The sequence below is a fragment of the Sinohyriopsis cumingii genome, chromosome 1, assembly GCF_028554795.1.
Source record: "Sinohyriopsis cumingii isolate HCF-2022 chromosome 1, ASM2855479v2, whole genome shotgun sequence".
NCBI lineage: Eukaryota > Metazoa > Mollusca > Bivalvia > Unionida > Unionidae > Sinohyriopsis > Sinohyriopsis cumingii.
Window position 1 is genome coordinate 53,724,460 of NC_142961.1, and position 20,791 is coordinate 53,745,250.

The 20,791-nt window shown below is 33.0% G+C and overlaps 1 protein-coding gene across 1 annotated transcript in view; it reads right to left on the reverse strand.

The window, feature by feature from the left end:
- The window catches only part of LOC149806884 (uncharacterized), a 183,864-nt gene that overhangs the window by 71,024 nt on the left and 92,049 nt on the right, over positions 1 to 20,791 (reverse strand). The window contains exons 10-11 of the mRNA XM_089931672.1: positions 14,572 to 14,704; positions 7,853 to 7,930 (exon numbers count right to left, since the gene is read on the reverse strand). Coding sequence (XP_089787798.1) covers positions 7,853 to 7,930; positions 14,572 to 14,704 — 211 coding nt within the window. The remainder of the gene's footprint in view (positions 1 to 7,852; positions 7,931 to 14,571; positions 14,705 to 20,791) is intronic.

A 20,791-nucleotide genomic window follows, 5' to 3' on the forward strand; every position in this document is an offset into this window, starting at 1 on the left:
TGGAAATTATAGACAGAGGCTTCTTAAATGACCTGTGACAGAACCATCTGATAGTTTAGAAAACACTGACAACCACAACACTGCTTTGGAAATGTTCTATAATCTCTTCAACATAATATACATGCAGCACTAAAAACAAAGCAAGTAAAACAGCAAATGAAACCAAAGCGGTTTCCACCTGGATGTACAACACTATGCACATAAGAGACAAATTTAAAAAATTCCAAGACTGGAAAACCTACAGGAACTGGAGGAATGAAAGTTACAGATATGACTGGACTAGCTAAAGGCACTGAGGAAAATCAAAAATCTAGTAATGTGTGGAAATATCTAAATGGACTAAAAATTCCAAACAAGTCACCTGTTCCTCTAATTTACATCAAATATTATGGTCACACAGCAACTTCTATACAGGATTATTGTACATTAATTTAGCAAATATTTTAGTTGTTGTTGTTATAGGGTTTAACGCCATTTTTCAGCACAAGATAGGCTATACATGGTGGCCAGTATTAATGGTGCAGGAAGAACCCGGGAAAACCCCGGAAAGAACCCCCAACCCACGAGAAGCTACCGGCAAGCTTTCTCACATATCCACATTCACTGAGCCGAAAGTATTTTAGTAGTGTCTCTGACAAATTTGAGAGAAAAAGTGAAAACTTTGTTCCTATTGCTCTAAATGAAGACCTAAATGAGATACTAAAAAAACAGAACCATTTAAAATGGACCATATTACAGAGCATGCTGTTTACAAAACATCGGCAACAGGATTAGATGAAAATGGAATCAAGATAAAGCAATATGGCACTTCTATAAATGTGAGAGTTCATCTGTAATTAGATTATCTTTTCCACCGATGTGTCTAATCCATACCATTTTTAACTTCTTGAATCAATACTTCACAAACCCATACATCACTTGCATCAACAGACGTTTTAAATAACTGACTGAAATCTGGTGCTGAAAGAACTGGTGCACTTTTAAGAATGACATTTAATTTGTCAGTGAGGAATAAATGAAATAGATTTAGCTGAACACCTTACATTACTAGTTTCTCACGATATTAAGTGTCAAAATTAAAGTTAAAATGGTATAAACTACGGCAGGTCATGGATATGTCATTTTTAAATATTTGGTAAGCTGTAAGTATCCTAGAAAGTGAAACTCTTTATTAGCATATTTGTCTACAAGGTTAGTTTCTTTCATTTTATTATCAAATAAGCATTGTATTTATCTATTTTATTGTAACATGTGGTGTGGCCAGTTGCAGGGGGTGGGGTGGGGTGCAAATTGAATACAATTTATTTCATTTCCTAAGTCTTGGGACACATGATGTAGGTTCAAAAAAATTCACCATAAGTTCTGGGACACGAAACACATCATTATTTTTTTGTGTCCCAACATATGCAGTAAATACGATAGTGTAAAATGTCTGCATAAATGTGAATGCACAAAATGCACCTTAGTCCAAGGAAAACTAAGAGATAGTCACAATGAACACAACTGATCTTTATTAGGTAGATTTTTTTTATCGAGCTGAACAACACCAGTTGGACCAAAGTATCCATCCATTTTTTAGATGAAAATGTTAACAGGCATTTAATCATTGTGTTATTCATTTTATACATGAATACACAATGAACCATCATTAGATTCAACATTTCATACAAGATATTCTGTTGGATCCAAATTTTCATGGAATGCTATGCATATATCTGCAAGAACACAGAAGAGATGAAACTGTGCACATTTCATAGTAACTGCATGGTACAGTGTTTTGAACTAGAAGGCATCAAAAGTCTCTGAACAAAGTGACCTGTCAATCATTTGGTTGACACTTTCTATATTTAGCATAGGTCTGTTACTAAGGAGACGGTCGACTGCAATATAAAAATTGCTGAGCTAGATACCCTCTTACTGAATATATGAGCAAAAACGTACAACATGGAAAAAAAGAACAAGTAGGAAAGGTTGAAGAAATCTATGAATGAAACTCCACCAGAATTTAGAAATGATAAATGTATATGGTGAATTTTCTGAACAGAAAGTTATTTCAGTTGCCTGAAATACTACTACATGTACTACTATTACTACTTCTACTACTACTAACAATAATAAAAATAACAATAATAATAATAATAGTATTCAGCATGCAGTTTGAAAGGCAAACCTACATTCAGAGGTAACATGTGTACAAATGCCAGTTTGGCCATTTTCCATGGGTTGCTGCTATTAACAAGTGCAACTGTATATAACTTTAAAAGCTTTAAATTAAACAAAGATTCTTCAATATGTAACAAAAACTGCTGGAAAAAAAATATTTTCATGTTATCATCTACTTATTAAGTGCTTTGACATACAAAGTGAGCCTCAATATGACCTCTCAAGATAGAATTCTTGGTGTATTCGTGGATAACAATCTTACTTGGTCTATTCACATTAAACATGTTTCATTAAAGGTTAATTCTTACTTTGGCTGCTGAGGAAAATCAAAACATACATTCCTCTTCAGTATAATGTCATCTTTTATAAAAGTTATATTCAGCCATTCCCATTTAATTCTAGATCAAAGTATAGAGAATTTTCAGGATGCAATGAATAATATAAAGGTTTTAACAATACATGAAAGAATATTTCTTAGAAAGGCCAAACAGATGTATAAAGTATCCAGAAAAGACATTCCTGTCTATCTAAGCAATATCTTTCACCAAAGAGATGCTGATGGCACTCCAAATTTAAGGTCCATAAGAAGAAAAAATTCCATTATACCAAGACCAAAGAAAGAATTGTTTAAAAAAAGCTTTTAATATATTGGTAAACTGGAACAACATTCCCAGTGACATAAGGCAGGCTCCTAGCATTTCATCTTTTCACAATCAGTGTCTTAAATGGATGAAATCTTTAGAAAACTGAACAGTTCTAGTACAAAAAATACCGCGCGCTTTTCTGTAATTTTACATCATTTTCATAGCTGAATTTTTCAATGCAGGATTATATTTTATGTTTTATATATGTTTATGTTTTCACTGATGCCTGTGCATGTGTTCCAGTCTTGACACTTTGAATTTTAAAATTACTTAATTATTTAGTGTCAAGCCAGACTCTTCACATCATGTTGTATATACTGTATATATTGTACATAACAGATAGAAGGCCTCAAGGTAGATTAGTTCTGTAACTAATTGAGTTACCTTCTCTAAATAAAGTCTTTATTATTATTATTATTATTATTATTATTATTATTGTTATTATTATTATTATTATTATTATTATTATTATTATTATTATATGCCAGTAAAACACTGTTCAACTTGCAGGCAAAAGAATGAAAAACATAGATGCAAAACATCAACCAGACAAAAGATAGCCATGGTTAACTGACAAATTTTATTAGAAACTTATATTTCTTTGTGCCAATAGAAATCTGCACTGAAATAATTATTAACTTTCTTACCCAGTTATCCAAAATAAATTAACTGAACTGTAAGTGGTCAACTGCAGCGGAAAATACCTCATGTACACAGAATGAACCAGCAAGAATTACAGCATTACTGACGCTTCCAGTTTCTAGTGAAACTTACATGTTACATCTGCTGACAGAAACATAGTTCCATCTTGTTTTCACATGAAGCTTAGTTATACATTCCAACTGTAATTATTTTGTTGTATTTTCTGAGATATGATGCAGTGATCTACCAATCAGGCTGATTGTCTGAATCATTAAAAAGCAGAGTATGAACCTTGTGCAATACCAGCATTAAAATTTAGATACAAATCTATATAGTTCTTGAACTGTCAAAAAACCCAACAGATTTCAGGTGTTTGTGAATGTGTGAAAGTGCTTACATAATTACATAAAGTATTTAATTTTACCTTTAATTGGCCAAATAATGCCACTATTTTGCTGAGGTATCTCAAATGCTACTACATACTACTGCATAAATTATAAGTGAAAATGGTCATAATTCTGTATTTTATCTTAGACAGGCAGATGATGGTAGATATATAGTGTATGGCTCCAGGGCAGATTTATTACCATGTTTCAATCGATTGTTTAAAAATAATTATGTTTGGTATTATGAGGCACTGAGGAGGGATGAGGTCAGTTAATTGGTTACCAAGTTTCGTAACCTATTATTGCTTAAACCAGTAACAGTTATGGACATATAGTCCTAATACAAAAGTTGGAGTTTATTTATTCACTGTAGAAACATACAAAGTCCAAGTTCTTCAATGAGCTGAGCTGGCAAAAATATTCTTTCAAAGTTTTTTATAGTGACATAAATTTACAAAGCTTCACTTTGAAGGCATTTTTGTGCAGTTGACATACATTTTAATTAAGTAAGGAAAATAGAAGTAACATTCAAATTAACTATAAATCTAGGTCTGATAGAATATTATCAAAATTTACTTCTATTGAGTGTCTTCTTCCAAAACTCACAAACTTTAAACCAGTCTCCCATGCAGTAACATAAATAGCATTAAACAAGAGTCCTCTCAAAATGACAAGTCTTCTTATTAGTAATACTATGCAGGAAAGCAAGGAAAGTCTGTCTCAAAATGACAAGTATTCATAAAACCATGACGGAAAGCAAGGAAACTCTGTGTATCAAAATGATAAGCACTGATAATATTAAAACCATGATGTAAAGCAAGAAAAGTCTGAGTATCAAAATGATGAGCACTGATAATATTAAAACCATGATGTAAAGCAAGAAAAGTCTGTGTATCAAAATGATGAGCACTGATAATATTAAAACCATGATGTAAAGCAAGAAAAGTCTGTGTATCAAAATGATGAGCACTGATAATATTAAAACCATGATGTAAAGCAAGAAAAGTCTGAGTATCAAAATGATGAGCACTGATAATATTAAAACCATGATGTAAAGCAAGAAAAGTCTGAGTATCAAAATGATGAGCACTGATAATATTAAAACCATGATGTAAAGCAAGGAAAGTCTGTGTATCAAAATGATGAGCAGTGATAATATTAAAACCATAATGTAAAGCAAGAAAAGTCTGTGTATCAAAATGATGAGCACTGATAATATTAATACCATGATGGAAAGCAAGAAAAGTCTGTGTATCAAAATGATGAGCACTGATAATATTAAAACCATGATGTAAAGCAAGAAAAGTCTGAGTATCAAAATGATGAGCACTGATAATATTAAAACCATGATGTAAAGCAAGAAAAGTCTGTGTATCAAAATGATGAGCACTGATAATATTAAAACCATGATGTAAAGCAAGAAAAGTCTGTGTATCAAAATGATGAGCACTGATAATATTAAAACCATGATGTAAAGCAAGAAAAGTCTGAGTATCAAAATGATGAGCACTGATAATATTAAAACCATGATGGAAAGCAAGAAAAGTCTGAGTATCAAAATGATGAGCATTGATAATATTAAAACCATGATGTAAAGCAAGAAAAGTCTGTTTATCAAAATGATGAGCACTGATAATATTAATACCATGATGGAAAGCAAGAAAAGTCTGTGTATCAAAATGATGAGCACTGATAATATTAAAACCATGATGTAAAGCAAGAAAAGTCTGAGTATCAAAATGATGAGCACTGATAATATTAAAACCATAATGTAAAGCAAGGAAAGTCTGTGTATCAAAATGATGAGCACTGATAATATTAAAACCATGATGTAAAGCAAGAAAAGTCTGTGTATCAAAATGATGAGCACTGATAATATTAAAACCATGATGTAAAGCAAGAAAAGTCTGAGTATCAAAATGATGAGCATTGATAATATTAAAACCATAATGTAAAGCAAGGAAAGTCTGTGTATCAAAATGATGAGCACTGATAATATTAAAACCATGATGTAAAGCAAGAAAAGTCTGTGTATCAAAATGATGAGCACTGATAATATTAAAACCATGATGTAAAGCAAGAAAAGTCTGTGTATCAAAATGATGAGCACTGATAATATTAAAACCATGATGTAAAGCAAGAAAAGTCTGTGTATCAAAATGATGAGCACTGATAATATTAAAACCATGATGTAAAGCAAGAAAAGTCTGTGTATCAAAATGATGAGCACTGATAATATTAAAACCATGATGTAAAGCAAGAAAAGTCTGTGTATCAAAATGATGAGCACTGATAATATTAAAACCATGATGTAAAGCAAGAAAAGTCTGAGTATCAAAATGATGAGCATTGATAATATTAAAACCATAATGTAAAGCAAGGAAAGTCTGTGTATCAAAATGATGAGCACTGATAATATTAAAACCATGATGTAAAGCAAGAAAAGTCTGTGTATCAAAATGATGAGCACTGATAATATTAAAACCATGATGTAAAGCAAGAAAAGTCTGTGTATCAAAATGATGAGCACTGATAATATTAAAACCATGATGTAAAGCAAGAAAAGTCTGAGTATCAAAATGATGAGCATTGATAATATTAAAACCATAATGTAAAGCAAGAAAAGTCTGTGTATCAAAATGATGAGCACTGATAATATTAAAACCATGATGTAAAGCAAGAAAAGTCTGAGTATCAAAATGATGAGCACTGATAATATTAAAACCATGATGTAAAGCAAGAAAAGTCTGAGTATCAAAATGATGAGCACTGATAATATTAAAACCATGATGTAAAGCAAGAAAAGTCTGTGTATCAAAATGATGAGCACTGATAATATTAAAACCATGATGTAAAGCAAGAAAAGTCTGAGTATCAAAATGATGAGCATTGATAATATTAAAACCATAATGTAAAGCAAGGAAAGTCTGTGTATCAAAATGATGAGCACTGATAATATTAAAACCATGATGTAAAGCAAGAAAAGTCTGTGTATCAAAATGATGAGCACTGATAATATTAAAACCATGATGTAAAGCAAGAAAAGTCTGTGTATCAAAATGATGAGCACTGATAATATTAAAACCATGATGTAAAGCAAGAAAAGTCTGTGTATCAAAATGATGAGCACTGATAATATTAAAACCATGATGTAAAGCAAGAAAAGTCTGTGTATCAAAATGATGAGCACTGATAATATTAAAACCATGATGTAAAGCAAGAAAAGTCTGTGTATCAAAATGATGAGCACTGATAATATTAAAACCATGATGTAAAGCAAGAAAAGTCTGAGTATCAAAATGATGAGCATTGATAATATTAAAACCATAATGTAAAGCAAGGAAAGTCTGTGTATCAAAATGATGAGCACTGATAATATTAAAACCATGATGTAAAGCAAGAAAAGTCTGTGTATCAAAATGATGAGCACTGATAATATTAAAACCATGATGTAAAGCAAGAAAAGTCTGTGTATCAAAATGATGAGCACTGATAATATTAAAACCATGATGTAAAGCAAGAAAAGTCTGAGTATCAAAATGATGAGCATTGATAATATTAAAACCATAATGTAAAGCAAGGAAAGTCTGTGTATCAAAATGATGAGCACTGATAATATTAAAACCATGATGTAAAGCAAGAAAAGTCTGTGTATCAAAATGATGAGCATTGATAATATTAAAACCATGATGGAAAGCAAGAAAAGTCTGTGCATACTCTAAAGTTTCTTGGCATTTGACAAGAATGTCTGAAGCTTGATGTCTGGCTTAATATGTCTCAAAAATCCAAAATATTCATCCAAATATTTAAATGCACTTTTAGCCTTTTGAATGAACTTGTGGGACCAAAACACAAAAGTGTCAAGATCAATAGAGCAGGAATGGTTTGTAATTACTTTTAAAACAATATGTGTGAATTTTGGCAAATATATACTTTTACCTAACATAATCCAAGTAAAAATGATAAGGCACTGTGAGAAACAATAAAACTGATTCTACAACATGCGTTTTCACTTACATTATGGGACTTTTTGGATTTGCTGAACTCACTGATCTCTTCAAAAACCTGCCAGAATGTGAAGATCACAGCTCCCACCTAAAAATACAGATCAAAAGTTGAGAAGATATAAATGGACTGTTATTAAATATAGGTAGCAGTGACTCATACTGCAAATGCTAATTATGACATTTAAACAAATAAAATTTGTAGAAATTAAATAAGTCAACTAATTTCTCAATATTTGTTGTTTTTTTTTTACAGCCAACCTTAATTTAAATAAACCTTGTTAACAATGAATTGTTGAAATAAAACTTTTCAAATCCCAAAATATGTCCATCTTTTTATCTCTGGAACAATGAATTTTAAAACAATAAATACTCAGACATAATTAGCAAAAACTTGTATTTTGAAACTGATTACCTTACAAATAATGGATTATCAGCTCAGCTTGATGCATTAATTTGATTTTTTTGCACACACCCCACATTACAAGTGTTTATTCAATAAGGCCACCAACAGATAATCAGTGGATTGATAGCAATTTTACCACAAAAACTGATTTTGGTTTGTTATTCTCCAGTGGAATTATTAATCGATCAAACATATTTACCATTATATTAAACACTCTCTTTACTGCCAAACTTGTAAACAGGTTACAAAAAAAGGTAAGTCAAGATTTTCTTTGCAAATAAAAATGCTTGAAGAAAGAATCAGGAACAAGAAATATTTCTGTTGGATCTGATGTTGATTTATTAGCATCAATCTTTATTTTATGAGACTCCCCTCCAATTCTGCAATAAATACAAGATGAAATTGGAGAGACTGACCTCTCTGTACAATGGTGAAATTTTACTACCATATGATAACCCTACTCAAAATTATTAAAAATTTTGGCAAATATCCTCTAAGGATACCTTTTTTTTGACCACCTGCTTCTCACCAATTTATTAGGCTGGCCCTCTGATCCTATCATTTGAGAACACTGTATTAGGCTGGCTTTCTAATCCTATCATTTGAGAACAGTGTATTTTGGTTGGTAGTGGATGAGGATTAGGTGTGGCAATAGTGATCCCCCTCACCTGAGGGGTGGAACCCCTGTCTATATATGCAACCTAGAGCAAGTAGCAAAAGATGTAACACAATAGGCCCTGCCCTCTATAACTGTTCAACAGAGCTGTCCGCAAAGAAATTCAATATAAAAACCAAAGTTTGGGGATTGGCAATGAGGGGCCATGATGTTTCTAAATGATGATATGGAATGCTGAATAACCAACCAGTTTAATGTTTCCTTGAGATAACTGTGTACTGTAACTTTGGCTGAGATGCAATATTCTTAAGTAAAGTAAAGCTGCAGAAAGCAAAACAAAGAGAAAGGGTCTGAAGGATTGCAATCAGAGTTCACACTTCCTGTCAACATGTTGTAGAATACTGGAAATCAAAATCATTCAAGGTCTAACCAATCTAAAGTCACATGTTTCATCAGGATGAAATCCAACAAATTTGAATTGTCATCACATGATGGGAAGTTATGTTGTGCAAACCAAAGTCAGGAAGCCAAAATATCAGAGGGACAAAACTCTTCTAAATGAGAATAACCCCATATAAGTCACATATAGGTCTCTGAGACAAGGTTAACATGAAACTGCTTTGAATGGATTTTGAACTATGCCAGTTACAATCAACATTTAATGTGAAACATGAAACTCAACAAGGACAAGAACTCAGTCCAAAATAAAGTAGACAAAACAAATCTCATAAAAGGAGCATCTAAATCATTGAGACAATGTACACACAACAATTGCATCTGATTATATTGTATGGTTTCTGACCATTCTGGTTATAAGAATATGATCAAGAGGAAATTTTTTAACATAATGATTGAGAAAGGCAATAACTCAATCAAAACTGGACCTGCAAATACAAAACCACTAAAGGCACATGTACATCTAATATTCAACCACCAACCAAACAGCATCCAATATAATTAGGTTGCAGGTGGCAGAACTATGCTAGTTATAAGTATGAATGGACAGACAAAAAGGGTGATTACCACAGGGCTCCAGCATTTCACTCTGGGGCCCAAATGGCCAATTTCCTAGAGAGCATAGAGGTAACATGCTAATTCTGTACCTCTGGCATCACAAGCTTGATCCTGGTCATGACATATGCAAGAGTATGTGGTCATACTAGCTAAAATTTAGGCAGTAAAAATTCTAACACTAGCACTTACGATTCTGCGTAGAAATTATGGCAGCGTAAAATGATCAACCATTACTAATGCTTGGGAAATACAATTACTACTTTTTGGAAATACAAAAATTACTACCGTATTTACCGCATATATTGGGACACGATAAAATATTTATTTTTTTCCTGTCCCAAAACTTATGGTGAAACATTTTTTTTTCAACATGAGCATTAAAGAATAAATAGCGTAGGCTTCCATACTGTAGCATGTATCAATTATGTCCGATACCACACACCATGTTGTTCATTGACATGAAGACTGAGAAACAATTGTGTGTGGTTGTGTTCAAAGGTTTGAACATGTTATCCGACTGAAAACTGGAGCCAACAAAATCGCATACAAGAGGGAAATAGTCAACTGATATCTTGAAGATGCCATTCACGCATGACATGGTGTTGGGTGCAAAATAATCAAGATTGAATTATATCCAGGTCTACTGTATGACAATATCTCGCCAAAAAATATCATCATTTGAAAACACATTCACTTGAGTGCAAGTGACAGTCTTTTCACCAGCTAGGGTTACATAATTATCCTTACTATACCAAGCACATATAAGCCCTGGTGGTGAATAAACATAACTGGCAGCAAGCAGTTAACTCCTTCTTTGAACCTACCGACAGAACATCAAAGACAAAAGGTTATTTTTATTACAAAGCAGGTGATCTCAGAAGCCGACCCCGGTTACTTTATTTTGTAAAGGATATCAATACAAAGGTTATTTTATTGCAAAGCAAGCCGACATTGGAAGTTGACTATGGATTCTGTAAAGTGAGCCGATTTTTAATTTTTTTTGAATATACAAAGACAGCCGTATTTACCGCATATGTTGGGACACCGTATTTGTTGGGACACCATAAATTAATTTTAAAAGTATTTTTTTGTGCCCTGTATGTTCTGGGACACATTGTTTTTTCCAGTCGTAAGTTGTGGGACACCTTTTAAATCATTCGAAAATTACATGTCGGAAATTGCTTTCCAACTGAAATTTTATTTTTTAAATATAAAACTGTACTTCAGATAAAACTCTTTAACCCACTGCAGCAGCATCTCATCAACACAACCCTTCTCCTGCACATGTACGGTCTATTATTTTGGTACATGAATAAGTTTTTAACTTTCTCATACCGTGAAAAATTGATGGAGGCAACACACTACCTGAAGTGGAAACTGCAAGAAAAAAAGGAAGATTTTTTTCAAATCTGCACTAGTCTTGCTAATTCTCACACTTTTGATGCCCATCTTATTGTCAGTCCATCCAGGAATGCGATCAAAGTACACTAGAGTTTCATCCATGTTAATGATCCTATTGTCGGCGAAATGATCTGTTTCTCTTCTGGCCATCACAAATTCATCACGTGATTTTATTTTCTCCAAATCTTCTGGATGATGCTGGGTCATTGATGTTCACGCACGAAGCACTATATTGTGCAACTTTAAAAACTGTTCCATTGTTTTACTTTATTGTCAAACCTTTGTGAATACTGTTGAAAAGGAACCAAAGTTAGCTTCCATATCTTGGCCGTCTTTGTATATTCAAAGCTAAAAAAATAAATCGGCACACTTAAATGAATCCAGTAGTCGGCATCTGAGGTCAGCTTGCTTTGCAATAAAATAACCTTTGTATTGATATCCTTTAAAAAAATTCGGCTTCCGAGTCCAAAGTCGGCTTCCAATGTCTGCTTGCTTTGTAATAAAAATAACCTTTGTCTTTGATGACAACTGTTGTTGAATCAGATCACAATATGACAACTGTCAGATCACCTGTATATGACTGCACTGTCCACAAATGATTAGTTACGTTATGTTTTACTGGATTTTAATGAAGCTTCAACAATTGATTTCTTTTCCACAATCGATTAAGCCCCTACAATTGAAGACCTTGACCTGAGCACAAATAATCTTGTTGTGTATGATGATTTAATACCTGAACATAAAGATAACCTAATAAGAATATTTACAAGTAGACAAACAAAGAAACACAGATGTGATTTATGTGACTTAAGATATGTGCACATACTGAAAATGATCCAAGAAAACAGCAATATCTTGATGAAATTTTGTGGCATTGATAAGCACAGCCTTGTAAAGATTCATTTGATTTGGTGTTCCCCCAACCACTTGTGGGATTAGTTTCGGAATATGTTTGTGTCCATCACCCAGGATGCATATAGTTCCCCCATGACTGACTTGATTGGAGGCTGGACACAACAATTTAACAACCATGATAAACATATACAATGATGAAATCTGCCAGTGATGCTAGAAAAGAAAACTGATGACCATTTCACAAAGCTGTGTGATATCAACTGGAACTTGGCACATTAAATCCTAAAATAATCCAAGAATTATAGACACAAATCTTAATAACTTAAAGTCCTGAATAAAACTCACTTCAAGTCCAAAAAAAATCCAAAACCTGAAGGTGATGATGTGTCTGTTATAGCTTATAGAGTGTTGATGTGTCAACAGTCTTTTGTTGAATCCCAGTAATATTATTCCAGACTTGAATTCAGTATAAATTCCAGTGAATGCCTTTATCCAAGAATTTTATCAGAGCACTTTTGTATTTCAAGAGAAAAAAATCACTTGAATTCAATAACTTAAAGAAAAAGATTCCAGCCCGAAATAAAAGTAATACTGAATGCAACATAAAACTTATTGCTTTATATCAAAAGTATTGCTTTAAATCAGTTGGAATATCTGGGATTGTGAGTGGTTCAATCAATTCAAGATCCATAACATTTCCATCAACAGCAACAATCTCCACACCGTAGAAGTCAAATTTACCCCCCTCTGAAAGTTTCCCCAGGGAAAGAATCAGCTAGCCATCCTCAGCCACAATAAAAGTGCAAATTGTACGAGATGATGGTAATTGTATGTTTAGAGATATAAGCTCTGCAATTGCAGGAAGAAAAGAAAGCTACAACATTTGCCATAATAGTATTGTCAGGCATATGTGCTCCACAATGGTCACTAGAAAGCTAAGCAATTTCCTCAACAGCAATGTAAATAACTATTTACAGGACAGTAATATGGAGTCAAATACTGTATGGGCAACTGATGCTGAGATTATGATATCCACAGACATTTATGTATATAGTGCTAGTGATCAAATTCCAAAGGAATTAAGCAATATGATTGGTTGATGTACCCAGCATCCTTTTCCTTGGACACTTTCATTGAGTCAGGAATTTATTGACAAAACGTTGCAAATGACCATTTTAATTTAGTGTTAGGTTGCAAAGAAGAAGCACGAACATTAATTAAAAGTTGTATCTTATTCCGTGTAAGTGATTTTTGAAATGTTATTAGTCTGAAATCTGTATTAATGTAAAGGCTCATCTGAAATAAAGTCTATGTTAGAGTGAGCGATTACATGTCTTATATATTTAACATGTGGGCCTAAAGCTGAGTAGGACATAGTCCATTAATGAAAAGAAACCAATTGGTTGTATAGTGAGGAAAGAATCGGCCAGGTGATCCTGTTCCACAACGTTTGTTAAGTGTTAAGTGACCAATTATATGTATGATATTTCACTTGTAGGCCTTAAGTGTATTACCAAAGAGCCCATCAATGAAAAGAAATTATTGGATTGTAGGGGGAAAGAAGCTAGCTGATTCTGTCCCCCCATTTATTTCTTAAGTGACCCAATACATTTCACATGTGAGCATTAAGCTTATTACCAAAAAAAAGTCCATTAATTAAAAGAAACTAACTGGTTGGGGCGGGGGGGGCGGGGGAATAACTTGAAGGAGAAAGAATCAGATAGCTAATTCTTTCCCTGGGGAAACTTTTGGCAGGGAAGAAAGAATTGGTTGTACACCAGTCAGTAAAATCATCAATGAAGCTGATCAACAACACATAACCAATTTGATGATTGCAAAAGTGAGAATGGGAAGCAGATTACCGATCAGGGATTGCAAAAGGGATCCAAGACGAAACTGTTAATGTATGAACAATGGGAAATTTTCAAGAAGTATCTGATATTACATTGGACATGTATGCACATTTGAAGACAGACCAAAGCAAAAAGGATTTTCAGTATTATTCACATCTGTCTAATGATTCTAATATAAAAAGACCTACAAATTCATGATATGTCTTGGTATTTTCTTCCATGTGAGGCCTTTATGGAAACTGATGGAAAACTTACACAAGAGAATGATGCTAATTATGCTGAAAATGCCCAAGATGGATTTGTCAATCATGGTGTTGTTTAACATATTATTACACTGATGGAAAGTAAATTCAAACATACTTGAGCAATGTTGATATTGTCACAATAATCATTCATGCTAGCAATAGAATTCTTTTTACTGCCTAAATTTTAGTCATACTGCATACAAGGTAAAATTAGTAAAGTCATGGATTATGAAAGGCACTGACCTATATCAGTAAGCTAATTCTAAAATGTCCATTGTGACACTGCTCAATTGAACTCAGCTTAATTTTCACCAAAAAAAATGAAAAGTTACAGTAATATACCAGAATAACTATTCTCCACCACTGGTCAGGCAGGTAGTAAATGTATCGCTGGTCATACTCCACAGTGACAGCCATTACTGTCCATAACAATATGTACAACATGTTCAGGATAAGATTCAGGACTGTCCTCCACCTTAAAGAAGAGAAAAGTTTGGCTATGGTAACTTTTTAAAAATACATTTTAAGTGAATGTCTCTACCTAATGGGCATTTCTGGTGTGAAGCTTATTTTGGCTTTATTATTTATTTAGATGGAAAAGTTTTCTAATATGAGACCACCAAAAAAGTCCTTGCAATACTATCCTATTATATTTTATCAGGCATGAGAGATTTAAAAAAAAAACAATACTAATATGTTAAAGGACTGAAAGACTGATACTCTATTTGCCAGGAATCTAAATAAGTATTATGGACACAAGTCCTAATAATAAAAGTTATGAATAAACTTATGCAGAAATCCAAATTAAGTCCAGCAGTGAAGTTGTAGATGTGCCTGTGGTGGCCTGTATTGTGCTGTTATACCAAGTCTAATATTGAAACACAGTAATGCACCCCAAGTAGAAATCCATATTTGAAATTTCAGTAAAAATTCAAGTCTCTATTTCCAAGAATGTCATCACTTTTGTATTTCCAGAGAAGAAATAATTGAATAATTCCAAATCAAATACTGTACAAAACGTTAACTTGATTCTGCTTGGATGTCAAGCACAAATTAATAATTTTTCCAGTAACAAGATTATATAGTTATCTACTTGATCTCAGATCACAATTAACATTTTTTAAGAAGAAAAAAATTAAAAATAACTTTCTAGAAACTTCTTCATGCTTACAAAATAAAATGTTTGCAATAATTAGAAAGTCTGTTACTAAAATTATAAGATATAACCTAGACTATGTCAGGTATGCCAGGTACATTGTAGAGAAATTTCAATAACCTAGACTCAGACCCAAATAAACATGTTAACTTCAATTAATAATTATCCTTATATAAACCCATACACATAGAGAATATTTTATTTATCTACATATTAGTTGTTTACAGAATAAAATAAAAAAGAAATCAATTATTCAGGTCAAGTAAAAAATAAACATGACTTTGGACATGGTTAAGTCAAACATACAATGTAACATTACAATAGAATATTGTGAAAAATAAATGTTAAAAAAAAAAACCTAACAAACAATGCAGAAAAAATATACATTGATCAGCACTATTATCATTAAGGATGAATTAACCATATGATAGGACTAGCAATCAGATTTTCAAGACGACCATTCAGGTGGAGAAGCTATAACAAGATTTTCAAGATGGCCATTTTATTTAGGATCAACTATGCATCATAGGCCGTATTTTAGTGAAAACGCCATGTCAATATTACCCTCCATTCAGGTGGAGAATCTATAACAAGATTTTCAAGACAGCCATCATGATGGTCACAATGGATGTCAGATAGGTGTCATTTTAATTTTGTATCAACTAGACATCATAAGTCACCTCATAAATATTCATCAGTCTCACTCATAATAAGACTTGCCTATTAAGCTGGAGTAAATATGAGTCAGAAAATGATCATTCAAGTATTAAGAAGGCAATACAATCAGATGTAATAAAAACTTTATTACAATGCAGAGATCTTGCTCACAACAAAACTGATTGGCTTATCTTGATGATAAAACTTATTGGCTTATCTTGATGATGAAACTGATTGGCTTATCTTGATGATAAAATTGATTGGCTTATCTTGATGATGAAGCTGATTGGCTTATCTTGATGATAAAATTGATTGGCTTATCTTGATGACGAAACTGATTGGCTTATCTTGATGATAAAACTGACTGGCTTATCTTGATTATGAAACTGATTGGCTTATCTTGATGATAAAATTGATTGGCTTATCTTGATGATAAAATGGATTGGCTAATCTTGGTGATAAAATCTATTAACCAAGTTCAATCAAATCTAATAAAAAAATCAAGTATTTGATTCAAGATTACCTCATTTCCAAGATTGATCCAAATCAAATCAGAAACATGACCACAAGAGTAGTAACAAGCATGTTGATGGGCAGAATATGGACAGTGAACTCAGGGCCATATCATAGGCTCACCCAGTATTACAGCCCAGTGAGCTAAATATCTCTGCTCTAAGAATACTGCAAATTTACTTTTGTGGGTATAAATTCTTTCTGTTTTCTGAAAAAAATCACATTTTTGTCAGTACTTGCTTTCATAAAATGATTGGGGTTTATTAGGACTTGCATTCTGTGGTTTGTAGGAACCAGAAAATCTGCAAATATGTACACAAAATGTACAGTAAAACCTGTCCTAGCAGTCGCTTATGTTCAGAAGTCACCTGTTCACAGTAGCCATTCTAACCCCTCCCCCCAAAATTCCTATATATCCAGCATGTAATGGTCACCTGCCTTCTCTGATCAGCAGTCAGGTGTTTCCTATTCCTAAAAATGGTTTCTCCCTGCCTCAAGTGGTCTTGCACTAATTTATAGTGACCACTAAGTGACCTATATGAACTAAATTTTTGTTTCATGAGAAAGTTATGTTTTAGACAAAGGCATATCATGTAAATAGATTTTCAAACAGCACTTATCTTGCTTGTACTACATACTCCATTCATAATGTCAGTGTAACTCAAAGGTATGAATACATCAAATCTGAAAGTGAGGCATAAATGGGATTTGCCTTTTATGCCAGTGTGATAAGTGCAGTCTAGTATATTCATCTATTTGCCTGTGAATTTAAGCTAAATCTGAAGAAAAAGGTTAATCTTTGTGAAGAGATATGAGTTACATCCCTTTTCATTAGGCTCAGGAGTCATTAAATATTTAAATATGGTCTCTAAAGGCAAGCAAAGTTTTGGTTTATGTGTCACAAAGAATAGCCAATATACAGATTATTATGGTTCCCTATTTATCACAGGCCTCTCATATTAGCCAACTGTATTTTGATTTCAATGATAATCCAGATATTAATTTAAGAGCATTAACAGCTGTTTCCAAGCCTACCATAACTTGTACAAGTTGGCAACAAACAAAAAAAATCAGTCAGTCTTGTTCTGAATTAACAGTGAAATTTTTTGTTTTATCACAGAGCACAAAACAAACTAAGATCTGTGACCATTTAAAATCAGTAATGATTTTTTTCCAGGATGAATTAAGGTCAGCAGGATACAGTAGACAAAATAAGTTTGGAAGAGAAGAACATCACCACATGTTTTATGATTTTTATGAATAATGCACATAAAACAATCCTGATAAAATACTAATACTAATAATAATAATAATAATAAGAATAATAATACTGAGTGTATGGTAATTGTTCAAAAACCCATTTGAAAAGGTGAACTTGCACACAGAGGTCACATGCCTGTGTGCAGAAGCCAGTTTTGCCTTTTTCCATGTGTGTGTGTGTGTGTGTGTGTGTGTGTGTTTTAATGGCCCATCACTACAAGACTAACTATGCAGCAATGAGCAAAAGCCAGGTAGCAAAAATGGAAAAGGCACAATCCTTGGAGACAAACCTCTCCAAAATATGTCAATCATGTCAAAAGATAACAGGTAAAGATATTGCAAATAAAACCATAATTATTAAATTATAAGGTGCCATTTTTCTATATAAACGGTATTCTTTCAGAAAAGTCTAAGGCTTCATTTGGAGCATCATTTTGGGATGTATTCCACAGCAAGACCTCATCTGGAACATCATTTTGGGATGCATTCCATAGCAAGACCTCATTTGAAACATCATTTTGGGATGCATTCCACAGCAAGACCTCATTTGGAACATCATTTTGGGATGCATCCCATAGTAAGACCTCATTTGGAACATCATTTTGAGATGCATTCCACAGCAAGACCTCATTTGGAACATCATTTTGGGATGCATCCCATAGAAAGACCTCATTTGGAATATCATTTTGAGATGCATTCCACAGGAAACTGGTTGCTTCAGGTACTGGTAGTCTGGGTGAGCTGAAATAGTTCACTAGAGAGAATACTCACAATCTAAGGGCTGCATGTTCAATATCCACTTAGGCCAGCTGGGTTGACTGCTTTGGTGTGTATTGGGGAAAGGCATTTAGCTCCCATTTCCCTTGGCATGATACCAGCCATCAATTTATGATGAAAATGACATTAAAAATCAACCATTAGTTGCCTGTTATAATATGCAGGATGGTACAATAGACCTATTCTACATCCTGGAATCTGTAATTGGCTATGTAAAACCAGTCTACAAAATACTAACTTTTATTGCACATGTCGCTGGGTCTAATCTAGGATGCAATATTATGGGCTACATATTGTATTGTTTTAAAAAAAATGTGCTGAAAAGTCAACTGATTCTATTTTCAAGCCCTATCTTTCTGTATTTAATCCCTCCTATATTTGTTAGAGGTGTGTGGTATATCTATATAAAGGTTCACAACAGTATTTTTTTCCCAGTGGTATGAACCACTATACTATTTTTACTGTATCAGTATACTGATAGTTTCCATCAGTAGGGAATGTATGGAAATTCCACTGTAATCTTGTTATCAATTTAATGATAGTAAAAGCATGTATTCATTTATCGTGACAAAAGTTTGTTTTATAAAATAGATGTTTTCATCACAAATTAATTTCAAATATTACAAATATAATTAAGCTTATGAACTGTTAATTACATTTTTGACACATGTCATGATGCCAACATGGCAGCAAAATATTATTGTATAAGATATCTGGACCGAATCCAACTTTTGAAAAAAAATTTGAAGTAAAAAAAGAGGAAACAAAATATCATTGTTTTTAAATATTTACTTGTGTATGTTAATGAGATAAGTACATGTATTCCTTTGTAAGACCATGAATCATCATAAGATTTCCAGGAGAGTCATTGTTTTGTATGAATTGTATGGAATTTCTCTAGTCCACCAAATAATTTTCATTTCTTGAGTCAGTGTCTTGAGTCAGTGTGTTTTATGGTTACGGACCCATTCTGACAATTATCTTGCCCAGATTTTAGCATCCCACTCAAAGTTTCCCTGCCTATTTTATCAATAGTGTAGCTAGAAAACTGTCATCCCTTCTCATTGTTATCAACAAGCTCTCTGATGACAGCACAATGCCTTTTACAGGGTGCCAGCTCCAGTGGAAGCTAAATCATTTCACTTTAGTTAAGTTTTCAGATGACAATCTCTCTCTCTCTCTCTCTCTCTCTCTCACACACCTCACACACACACACTTGTAAAACCTACAAAACGGGGACATGATTTTAACAATCAAAACAGGGACATTTTTATTTCAACAAATTATGGGCGATAAAAATCTATTTATTATGCATTGTATATATACATGTCATCTGCAATTGATTTGTGGTTGATTTCCAAGAAAGACTGAATCAGAATCTTTGCCATCAGAATGGGGACACACACACAGTGCTGGAAATTATACAATCAAATAGGGGACATTCAATAAGTACGTATTTTGACTCTAAATAGAAATCAGTTCAATCTAAATACTGCAATAATCTCACCTGATACACATAGTTCCCATCCATATTAACAAACTAAATTGAAATTATCATGTTGGACTTATATATTATTTTTGTTGTATATATATATATATATATATAAGCAAAAATGTACATCAAGGAGTTTGAAGAAATCGAATTGTCAAAACTGTGTGTAAAATAGAGAAAATGTGTCCCTTTTTCTAAAATGAAATAATCAAAGATCTGCATGCCAATCTTCAGTTAAAATAATCTGATTGGCAAGAATACAGTTTAGAATTTAAAATGTCTCACAAAATAACACATTTTTAACTTTTGTGTACTAAAATTTGCCACCTTAAGAGCAATCTCCTTTATTAATAATGCATGATAAGATCTCTTCGATATGAAACACACCAAAAATTTATTTTTCATGATGGCATGGTTTAGCGTTAGTGACCTTTGGTCAGAGCTGTATAAGTGTCACTGGAGCCAAATAGTCCCTATTCAAATCTAATTGTGTGGATTGATTGTGTGACTCCATGTGCAGTATTTATGATAGAGACTGGTAAATTGTACAATGGGAAGGGAGTGTCGCATCATCTGGAGATGCCTTTTATTCTTACTATGATGGTAAATATGGTGTAGAGTTACAGGAGAAATGAGGCTTAAAATCATGATTTGACTGTCTTAAGGTAACATAGGAAAAATAGTTGCCGGTACTTGGTGTTTGATTT